The sequence below is a fragment of the Heptranchias perlo genome, chromosome 16, assembly GCF_035084215.1.
Source record: "Heptranchias perlo isolate sHepPer1 chromosome 16, sHepPer1.hap1, whole genome shotgun sequence".
Classification (NCBI taxonomy): Eukaryota; Metazoa; Chordata; class Chondrichthyes; order Hexanchiformes; family Hexanchidae; genus Heptranchias; species Heptranchias perlo.
The window spans coordinates 27,822,279-27,834,303 of NC_090340.1; the positions used below are offsets into that span (position 1 = coordinate 27,822,279).

At 45.9% G+C, this 12,025-nt stretch overlaps 1 protein-coding gene across 1 annotated transcript in view; it reads right to left on the reverse strand.

Annotated features, from left to right (window-relative positions):
• Window positions 1-12,025, reverse strand: part of lpcat2 (lysophosphatidylcholine acyltransferase 2) — a 65,109-nt gene that overhangs the window by 33,032 nt on the left and 20,052 nt on the right. The window contains exon 7 of the mRNA XM_067997870.1: window positions 10,258-10,292. Within this exon, the coding sequence (XP_067853971.1) occupies window positions 10,258-10,292 (35 nt within the window). The remainder of the gene's footprint in view (window positions 1-10,257; window positions 10,293-12,025) is intronic.

A 12,025-nucleotide genomic window follows, 5' to 3' on the forward strand; every position in this document is an offset into this window, starting at 1 on the left:
TCAGCAGAGGATCACCCATCTTCATAGATCTGGATGATGTGGGGAAAAATACCTTTAAAAAATGTTCTATCGTTCTATTTTTGACTTAATTCTACCATATATTTCCAAAAAGCAATTTTTGGAGCAGTTATAGAAAAGGAATGTCACCTAACCAATTATTGATAAAATACAGAAATGCCTGTCAGAGTCTTTGGGGAGAATCACATATTACCAGGGCCATCCACATCCTTAGAAGTCATCTTGAGTTCTTTTGAACACCTGACGCCTGGCCTACAAGTGACCGCCCCCCACCATATTGGAAGACAATACTTTCACTCTCAGGGAAGGGAGAAAGATGACAAAAGTTGACTTTTGAACAAAAGTGAACTCTAAATATTTACAATTTAAATCAAGTGCAATGACAAAAATACCTGCAAAAGTAGGTAAACACAGTTATCAAGAGAAGACAAACATCATACCACCATTGCAGAAGCAACATCCTTCAAATTTATGTATGCTTCATCGAGATGGGGCAGTAACTCAATGCCATGGTCTCCTTTATCCAAACAATGGATGTGAACACTGACCACCAGACAGAGAAATGCATAAGCCTGGGGCCTGGATTTTCTTCTGTCTTCTTGCTGAGGCTAATTTCATATTCAAGATAGGGGCAGGGATACCAATCTCAGCCTAAGTGGTCAACTGCCAATGACATACAGGGAGATGTGGTCCAGCTGCATAAATTGCTCAACCTACATAAAGGGGCAGGCAAGCTTTTGAAATCTTGGCAGCACAGACTATGCATTCCAGTGAAAATGTCTGGAGGAAAAGCAACTACAGTTGCAGCAGTCACACAGTCAGATAAATGCTGGCCTTGCCAGTGACGCGCACATCCTGTGGATGAATAAATAAAAATGGAAGCCCTTTTTGTTAAGATAATTTAGTGGTTACTCATAAGGGGCCTTTATTGCCAAATGGGTCCCATTAATAGCACCTTGGACCTGGGGAAATAATGTTCCTGGTCTGGTTTCTAGGAAAGGTCTTTAGTCCTTATGAGGTACAAACGGCTAGAATATAAGCTGGATGTTCGCAGCTCTTTAAATCCTACATTAACTGCTTTCCCACTCTCCTCCTCCTTCTCTGGGACACTACACTGCAATTATCAATGCCATCATTACTTTTTGGGGGTAGGGATGGGGTGGTCTTTCAGGAAAATGATGTGGAGAAGTGAGCCCTGCCCACTTATCGGCATTTACATGTAGTGTGGTGGGGATATGGAAAATGGAGGTAATTGAAAGCAGAACAGCTAGAAGAAATCTTGCCAGCCATTTCTAGAGGCATGGATGCGACACAAGCCCCCCCTTCCCAATCCATTTTTAAAATTCTCTCCTAGAGCACCTATTTTCAGGTTGCAATACAAAGGAAACCTCCCTCCCCCCCCCCCCCACTCTCCAAGGACTTTAGAGGGGAATGATGTTGGGAGCATTATTGAGAGCCATACAAGAACATTGGAAACCTGCAGAGGAATTAACCTTAACCTTAAGAATACTGCTTGTTACAAAAGCCTAGTGATTAGCGAAGACTTCAAAACTTCCGTCATCATCAAATGTGAATTCATGGAGCAGAAGAAGTCCAATGCATGCTGAAGCTCTGCAAACTTCTCAATCTGGGATTTCAACAGCATCTGTGTGAATGAAACTAAGCTAAAAGGAAATCAGCAGTGTGGCTTGGTTCACTTGAGATGCACCTGGCTGACTGTGAGCACAAGACTGCACTAATTCAGAAGCAGTAGGAAGAAAGACTGGGAAGGCAAAGAGGAGATATTTTCTGGGAAATTCATTTCATGATTTGACTGTAGTCGGAGGTGAATTTGATGGCAGCAGTAAAGACTGTATGCTGAGGATAGGTCTGTTTCTAGGTGTGCAAGAAGGGGAGAACTTGTTCCGTTGACTTTAGTCTCAATGTTCTTGCTCCAGTAATGAACAGCCATTTGAGTTTTTCACTTCACTCTCTCTTGGTATTTGATGTAACTCTTGCAGTTGGTTAACTCACAAACATAGGCAACATATGTTTTTCCATTTGGAACCAAGAAGGGTTTTCTGTACTCAGTACAGGTCTTCATTAGTTATAAAATTAATCCTGTGTTGTAAGGTGAACCTTCAAGAGTTAAGCTTTGAAGCAAAGCAACCAATTGCAGGACTTCATTGGGGGGGGGGGGGGGGGGGGTGCGGGGAAGAGACTTCTCAAAGTGGCAGGTTCATTGTAATTTGTAATGATGGTGAGAGAAAAAGAACAGAACATGGCCACCTGGGGTGCCTTTATATAGGAAGGGAAAGATTATGTGATTCCATTCATTCAAAGTTTTCAGGAAGTAACGGAAACATTTGTTACGTGCCACTATTGGCTAAGCAATCTAGCCATAGAATGTAGAGTATAGCAAATGGACAACGACAACCATTGCCATTAAAAGCTAGAAAGGCTTTTCAGTACTCAAAGAATTTTTAAAAACACTGAAACCATTTAGCTAGTCTGAACTCAAACCAAGTCAAATTTCTTAAACTCTAGGAGACAAAAGGGGATTTGTAGGCAGGTTTAGCTTCTGTAGTTTAGATGCATGAAGGTGAGGGAAAAATATCATACAACAGTATGCCCATTAGACAGTCAGTTTTATTTAAGAATCTCTGCTGATGTTGATATTTTAACCAAACAAAAAATTGATGATCAAGCATTGATTATATATACTGGGGCTTACTTGACAAACTGGAAGACAGGCACGGGTTGGCGAAAGAAATAAAAGCCCCATTAATAATCGGGGACAAAAGCTATTGTGCTCAAGAGCAAACTGAAAGTGTAGAGTACATGAAGGAGAAGGCTGTGGGAAGGGACAGACATGCAGAAGAGTGTGCAGGCATACCATTTCTTTAATAAAAAAGTTACAATATATCCTACCCATTAGGAAGTATGTTCATTTTGTGCAGTATTTTTGGCCTCATGCAGACCTGCCATTTTATTTTAATGGGAGCTAGCATTTCAGACTGGCCTGGGTTAGATTTATAGATACCTGATCCATAAAAATCCACCATCAATTCAGTACTCAGCAGCAGCCAATCTGAAATACTTTGTCCAAACTCAGGTCCCTCAGAACGGCCCAAGAATCATACTAAAGGACAGCTTTCAATAAATCAATGAAAGCACTTCAGGGATGCATGGATGACACTATTGCATCCTATGTTACAAAAGGAGCTCAGAAGAGCTGAGGTCCAAAATGACAGGTTTCAATAAGGTCAAAAAATCTGTACCTTAAAGAAGGAAAGAAGTAATTCACAAAGAAAGTATTCCATGTAGCATTTTCCTCTCCTATAAATGAGTAAGGGGAAGAGGCAGAAAGTCACAAAACTAAAAAATTGTTTTTTTTAAAAAAGAGGGAAGATATGAATAACAACTTGCACTTTAATGTCAAAAAAAATTCCAAGGCACTTCATGATAGTAGATGCTGAGCCAGCAAGGAAGACATCAGCAGTATCTGATAGGTTGAAGAAATGAGTCCTGAGGAGGTTTTTAAAAAGGCAGAGAGGTTAAGGGTGGGAGTTCCAAAGACTAGAACCAAGGCCGCTGAAGACCCTGCCACTAATGGTGGGTTGGGGCAGAATGCACAAAAGGCTACAGTCAGAAAAACAGAGCATGTGGGGTTGGAGGAGATTGCAGATATAGAATGGGAGAAGGCCATGAAGGGATCTATAGACAAGGACATAGACTCTGATTTGAAGGCATTGGGAGATTGACAGTCAACGTACGTCAGTGAGGATGGGGATGATGGGCAAGCAGGACAGGATATGTGCGGCAGAGTTTTGGATAAGTTGAAGTTTATAGGTGGTTGAGGATGGGAAGCAGGGTAGTAGATTACTAGAGTTGTCAAGTCTGGAGATGACAAAAGCACCTATAAGAGTTTCAGAGGCACAGGTACAAGTGGAAGTGGGCAGTGTTGTGGAGGTGGAAATAAGCAGTCTTGGTGATGGAGAGAAACTTGGTTCTTAAAGCTCAGCTCAGGGTCGAACAGGATGCTAAGATAGAGAATGATGTGGTCCGGCCTGACAGAGTAGCCAAGGAGGAGGCTGGAGGACATGGCAAGGGACCAGAATTGGTCGGGGCTAAGGATATTTACATCAGCCTTCCCAATGTTGAGCTGACGGAAGCTGTGACTCATCCATGATTTGGTGTCAGATAGCTGGTTTAATAATGCAGAGATATTTGAGAAGATCAAGAGAAGTGGTGGAGAGGTAGAGCTGGGTTTCATCAACGTACTTGTGAAAGTTGACCCTGTGCCTGTGGATGATGATGCCGAGGGGCAATACATGGATAAGGAACTAAAGGGGGCCAAGGATAGATCTTTAGGGAACTGCAGAGGTGTTGGTGTGTGAGAGGGAAGAGAAATCACTGCTAGAAATGCACTGCCTGCTTTCGGATAGGTGGGAATGGAACCGTGCAAGTGCAGTCCCACGAACAGGACAAGGGAAGAGAGGCATTGGAGGAGGATGGCATCATCAAACGTAATGAACGCTATGGAAAGGTCAAGAACAGACAATGCACCAAGGTCACAGTTACTGAAGATGTCATTCATGACGTTAGTTGGTGCTGTGGGAAGGACGGAAGTCGAACTGGATAGATTTGAAGTGGAAGTTTCCAGAGAAATGAGCATGGAGCTGGGAGGTTATGACATGTTCAAGTATCTTAGAAGAAATGGAGTTTGAAAATGGGGTGCAAGTTGGAGAAGACGATGGGTTCGATAGTGAGTTTTTTGAGGGGCTGATGACGGTAGTCTGTACACTGGCCACCTATCCTCCTCCCTCCGCAAACTCCAGCTCATTAATAACTCTGCTACTTGTATCCTATCTTGCACCAAGTCCCATGACACTCATCTTTGTTAATCTACACTAATTCACGCTCATTAGTGAAGCTGCCTCCACCGCTTTCTCCCTTTCTTCCCACTCTCAGGGTGAAGGAGCGGGTGCGTTGGGGGCGGAGGGATCCGAAAATCGCTTAAATCCCAAGCGGGTTTCCCACTGATTTCCAGGTTCCCCAGTGACAAGTCTGGGTGCGCGCGCGCGCCTCCTGAATGCGGAAGTCCCACCGGCTATTAAAGTCGGCGGAATGATACTTTGCATACTTTGTCAGCTCATTGAAGTACTTGATTGACTTGACATTTTGGCAGGAGTGCGATTTTGAAGCATCTTCAGCGTGTTTCCCGTGCTGTGGGAAACACTCCCTATAGCAACAGACGTGATTTAGCCAGCAGCCAGTGGGAGAAGCAAATGATTATTTGACAGGTGGGGAGAAAACGTCCTTATTGCAGCAGGGCACTCTGTCACTTCAGACAAAGTTTTGGCTGCAAGATCTTTATGTTTTCACTGAAAATTCTTACTTTCCACCTAAAACTCTGCTGTTCAAACATATTTAACTACCTTACGGACACCCTCAAACTCACACAGTCAGGATGGGGAGGGGGCCATGGCTGCATTCACCACTACAGCTGAGGATGAGCAACATCACCAGCCTCGCCGCCACACGGCGCTCCACAACACAGTGCTGCGCCACAGGCACCTGCACGAGAGGACAGAGGGCAACAAGAGAGAGAGCAACGTCGCAGGAGGCACTAACCTCGCCACAGGGTCTTACAGACCGAGACGCAGCTTCCTGGGCCTCTCTGAGGAGCAGTGCACATGGAGGCTCAGAGTCAGTCGCCAGGTAGTCGTAGACATCTGCAGCCTCCTTCATGCTGAGCTGGTCCTAGCTGGGCCGAGCAGCATCTCCTTACCTGTCACTGTCAAAGTCACCACTGCCCTCAACTTCTTCACCTCCGGATCCTTCCAGGGTGCCACTGGGGACATCGCCGGAGTCTCTCAGTCGTCTGCACACAAGTGCATAAGGCAGGTCACGTCGGCTTGTTTTGCAGGGCTTCACACTACGTCAACTTCCCCATGGACGACCTCAGCCAGACGGAGAGGGCAGTGGGATTCCACGCTGTGGCTGGCTTCCCACGGGTGCAGAGTGTAATTGATTGCACTCGTATACCAACACGAGCACCTCCATACGAGCCAGAACTGTTCATCAACAGGAAGGGCTATCACTCCATCAACACTCAGCTCGTTTGTGACCACCGCAAAAGATTCCTTCACATGTGCGCCAGATATCTTGGCAGCTGCCACGATTCCTTCACCCTCCAGGAGTCCAATATCCCGCCCCTCTTCCACGCACCAAGCATCTTTAAGGGCTGGCTCCACGGGGACAAGGGACACCCCCTGCACACGTGGCTCATGACACCTCCGAAGAACCCCATCACCGAGCAACAGCATCGATGTTACGACAGCCACATCATCACCAGGTCTACAATTGAGCATGCTTTAGGGCTGCTCAAGATGCGCTTCAGGTGCCTTGATCGTCTGGGGGAGTGCTTCAATATGCACCAGACAGAGTGGGACACATTATAGTCGTGTGTTGTGCCCTGCACAACATGGCACAACAGAGAGGGGTGCTGCTGGAGGAGGCCCCATCCACATCTGCCACCCATATTGAGGAGGAGGAGGAGGAGGTGGAAGAGGAGGAGGACGAGCAGCAACCTATGGGCAGAGCAGCGGCTCACCTGGCTGCTCGTGAGGCCAGGGAGTCACTGATATGTGAACGATTCTCCTAACATCAGACAGAGTGAAGAGTCCAGTCCTCACACCACTTGGATACAGCAGCGCCCACACCAGCATACCTCCCCCCACCCCTCCCTGCACAAAACAGTCCTGCAACTACACATACGCCCACTGTAGAGTGACCCAATGGGTGGCATCAAGTGTCGGCGTTCATGGTGAACCTCATGAAAGGGCCTTATTACAGAAGCCAGTCAAGAATGGCCAAGACGTGGCAGTAGTGGTGACAATAATAATATTTAATGTGAGTTTAACAAAAAGCAAATATAAATAAAAAACATGACCAACCGTCAAACACCCTTGTGCATCCCCTTTGTGCTTACAAAACCTTCGCCTTTTGGCTTCCCACTACTTCTTACGTGGTGCATCCCCTGTGGCTGCAGCAGAGGTAGTGGCAGGTTGCTCTTGTTCATCCCTGACCGATTAGATGCTTTGGTCCCACACCCTCTGGGTTTTGGTGCCCATGAGGGCCCCTCCACAGACTGCTCCACCTGCACATGTGCAGGGGCAGACTCGGCCACCTGGAGAAAGAGGCAGCATTGTGGGTACTGGTTGAGAGGGGGGCAACGGGTGAGACGTGGGAGCGTTTTGAGTGGTGTCCCCACTTCCATGTCCCCTTTCGCCATCATCCCTCCCCTGGGCCAGGCCCACACCACGCCTACCACTCTGCTGGACAACAATTTGGAGGATTGTGATGCCTTGTAAGGTCAGTGCTAGTGTATCTGCCTGTCTGTTTAAGGCAGCAGAACGTTGTTCACTTTGAGTTCGAGCGGACGTTGTCAGGATGACTGAATGGACTCATTTGTGAGCCGTGCCTGAAGCTGGAGGGAAGGCTAGCCTTCCCTCCATCGCAGACAATCCCGCACTTACCTGCGACAGTATCTCAGAGGTGTCCTCACATCCCTGTGACACTATCGCCGAGATGCCCTCCGTGCCTGCGCCACCATTCCACTCATGCAGGAGTTAGACTCCTCCATCCTCTGCGTGATTGTGGACAGTGCGTGTGGCACCTGTTCCAGCATCTCGCAAATGTGCTGCTGCACTTCGATCATTCTCCTTTTAAAAGATGGCCCTCAGGGTTCAGCATCTGTGTCCAGCTGCCAGAGCCTGGAGAGGAGTGCTCCCACCGACACGGACTCTCCACAGCTGCCCCTGTCACCAGTATCTGCTCGTGGTCGCGTGTGGTAACTCACCAGGTGCGACCCCAACTAACTGCGGACTAGGACCCACCGAGGTGTGAGTATCTGCGCTGGTGGATGGCTCGCTCAGATGTGACGGTGCACCCTCAGAGGCCGGCAGGTCTTCTGAGGAATCGCCCTCTGCCGTCACAGCAGTCGCTGAAGGCCCTGTAAGAGAACAGGGGGCAATATTAAGCATCATCACAGATGTGTCACGTTGTGATAAGCATACTGAGATGCTGAAGATGGCAAGGAATGTTAACATCAATTCATATTGTGTGTGCTGAATGTTAAAGTTACGTCACCAGACGTTTGTTGGTTGCCAGTCTCGGTGTCCCCGACGGGCAGGCACTCAAGGGTGCGGCTCAGTTCCAGTGCCTCCTGCTCAGCGTCTGCGAGGACGATGGTTTGTTGCGGCCCCGCTACGGTCCTTGCCCTCTCCTGTGCATTCTGGGCTCTCTTCTCCTATACAGGGACAAAGTACAGTGAGTGAGTGATGGTGACGTGGCCAACCAACAAATGCATTGGCTTGGGTGTGGCTGACCATCAAAGAGATGCATCGGAGGGTGAGTATGAGACAGAGCCACGGCATTGTATGAGGATTGGGTTGAGTGGTAGTGGTGGGTTGAGAAATGGGGAGGTGAGGAAGTACTGAGGAAGTGCAGATAAGTTGAGGATGATCCTTAAGTGGGTGTGGGGAGTGATGTGATAGAGTAGTGTTGGCAGTGCAGAATGAGTTGGTGGGTGGGGGCGGTGACGTGAAAGACGGAGTGTAGGAGAATGAGTATGTGTACTCACTTTGGCTGACCTAGTTAGGTCATTGAAGCGCTTCCTGAACTGGATCCAGGTGCGGGAGATGTTGCTGCTGCTGGTGGTGGCCTCCTCTGCCACCTCGAGCCAGGCCTTCTTGGTGGCAGTGGCAGGCCACTTCCTCGTCCGTCGGGTAGAAGACATCCCTCCTCCTCATCATCCCATCCAGTAGCACCTGGAGTGAGGCATCATTAAATCTTAGAGCAGCCTTTCCCCGTTCTGCTCCATTGTTGTGTGTGGGTGTTTGCTTCAGGAGCAGCCATTGGAGGACTGCCCCTTTAAATAGAGCTCCTCCAGCTGACAGCCTGTGATGCGGGTGCACAGTCTGCCCACTGCGCAGCTTTTGGACAGCAAAGCTGGAAGCCACATTAAGTGGCTCCAACTGATCCCGATCGCGTGGGAAATGGACATTTTTTATTGGGCGGGTTACCCACACGCCCAATCACCAACCCCCCCCACCCACTCCCCGCTGCCATTCCGCCTCCCCGCTAATATCGGGACCCCAGTCTCCCACCCACTCTTGCCAGGGACTCTGTCTTCTTTTCATTTTCCTGCCCATCTCCCTTCCTGTTCTCTTTAAACCCTGGTCTTCTATGAGACTCACATGCTGCTCCCTCAATCATAGTGGGCTCTGGTCTAGAACAGCTGCCAAGATGTGCATACAAATGGACACGAGGGGCTAAAACAACAGAAAGTTGGAGTTCCAAACTCAAAAAGCCACACGAAATATCTGTCAGCTGATCCACTCGATGGCTACTTCAAGTACTGAAAAAAAACCTTTTTGTATATGTACAATACAATATATTTTTGTCAATCAATTCTGCATTCAACATATGATATAAGCTCGTATGTTCATAAATACATGATGAGCTCATGATTTCACCTAGGTTTTCTAAGGAAATACTAAATTGAACAGTGAATCAACATTACTGCATGACTTCTAAAGACTGAATGAAGAATGACACAGGCAGAAGCCTGAGAGCCAGTCACTCTGACGGAATAGTGCACAGAGTGAAAAAAGATGAAAAGAAATTAGATGGGGAAGGAAGTACATTTCTGAAACAAAGAAATGAGAGTGAAATTTTCTTATCCCTTCAGTTTCCATTCTTTTTCTTTAGCACTTTCTGGGTGGGGCAGGGGGAAAGAGAAGACACAGTTTTCCCTTGCACAAATGACTCATGAATTTGGGGTCAAGGAAGCCTAAGTGCAAATATTAGCTGAGACCGAGATTCAAATACAGGAATCTAAGTTAGGAGTACGCTCACATTTTACTTAAAAAGTTGCCCTACAAAATATTTTAGCAAAATAATGAATGGCCAAGCTGTTTTCTTTCAATTTAGCAAGACATTTTGTCCTTCATAGAAATACCAATGCATCAAGTTTAGGCCAGCTTTTTTCCACTATTAGAGTTTCTAAAACATTTAATTCATCTGTTTAATTTACTGTGTTCAGATGTGTTTTATATGTTCCTCTATGTTTTTCCCAGCTTTTAATAGAAAATTAAATATCTGACATAAACCTACAAGTTGGTTTACTTATTACCAGCCATTATTCAATCTTATTTGTAAATTACAAATTAAATTATACAAAAAACTTACGCACTGTGTCCTTGCCAAGTCCAAGTAACTGTGTCCTGTAGGAAAACATTTTGAGTAATTACTTTAACCATTTATAATTTAATCCTTGCCAAATACCAGGCAATTATATGTATTTTAATCTCCATTATGGTTTTTGTGGAAAGAAAAGTTTGTTGTACTAAAAAGCTACTCAAGATGTAACCAATTGAAACCATAAATGTAAATATTGAAAATACAATTTATTTTTCATTCACAATGCCAATTTTTGTCTGAAGAACTTAGTGTTTCATCTTTCTTGATAAATGAATCAAAGGGTGGCTTTGTAGCATATCAAGTGAAGCTGAATTGCCAGATTCACAAGTGAAGGATTCATAACTTGGTAACTTAGTAGCCCACCAACCATTTCCATGCAGTGTTTTATCTGTTCTCAATGGACTGCTCAACAATTTCTTCCGCACATGAACGTTATGCGTCGGATTTTGCTCTAAAAATAATGACGAAGCTAACAGGACTCACCATTATTTCTGTGCATCTGGTAGAGCAATTTCCGGCAACTACACATGCGCAGTTAAACGTGGAAATCCAAAAGTTGCTCTACCAGATGCCCTGCTCCTCCATAAACTTCGCGGGAAGGACATCTCGTCAGGTGACTCACCGTTCAAATGAATGGAACGGCATTGCCCTGATGGCTACGAAGTAGTCTTGCCAAAAAAGGTACATCAAGTTATTTTAACAGCATGGGAAGTCTTAATGACTGCCAAACAACCTCCCTGGCACTGAAAATCAACTTATACAAGTGTGAAGTCTCATTCCATCAGATTTTAATTGTTGTTGGACATTTAAAAAAACATTTTTTTTAACATTTTCTTTCTGTCTCTTAATTCAATATTTCTTACCCTCTCTTCATTTCTCTTTCAGTACCTGATTTGATATTGAATTTACTATTCTAACTTACACTTCCTGTTCTGACTCAGCATGGCTTATTAACATGCTTCAATCTGGTTGGTTATGGGGATAGACAGTTGCTTGCCCCATTCACACAGGTCCCAGGTGCACCGTAGAGGACGGCACGCTGGATTCAGCACCTCATGGGAGGAACTCACCGTGAAAAAAAACAAGAAAAGTTTCTGGGTAGGTTCAAGTCTAATGAGTGGTGGGCGCCGTTTGTTTGCCGTTCAGAGCAGAATCCGGCCCATTGTATCGTTAATCGACATATTTTGCTACAGTTGGAACCAATACCCAGTTAAATGAACTCTTCCTGAATGGCTTGTCCAAACTAGTTTGAAAATCTATAATGCATACGGAAGTCAGCTGCACGTTATGAAGAAATGCAATACATTTACACCAGTAATATCTGTAGGGATTCTCTCGATCTCTTGCTACAACTTAGATATACGTCTGTTAACGCCTTTGCTCCTGGGTTTCTGCCTACCTTCCACCAAAGAATCTACTAGAGTCTACTTGGATTAGAGGGGCCCCAACCAGTGATTTAAACCAACGAACTATAGGCTAAGACTGAACGGAGCAGAAAGGGAGCCCCGCGAGGAATCAAAAGTCAAGGCACGGAGGAGCGCCAAGGGCAAGTCAGTAAGTATTTAGTTCATTGGTTAGTGTTTTTAGTGGTTATTGTGGTTATTAGGGATAAATGGAGTGGGAGTTGAGGCCCGAGAGCAGAAGCAGCGGGACCAGCGACCAAGAGCAGAGCACAACAAGCTGAGACCAACTCAAACACAGGCAGAAATTCGAAAGAGTGACATCAGAGGACAACAGGTTGGTGAGTAATACATTT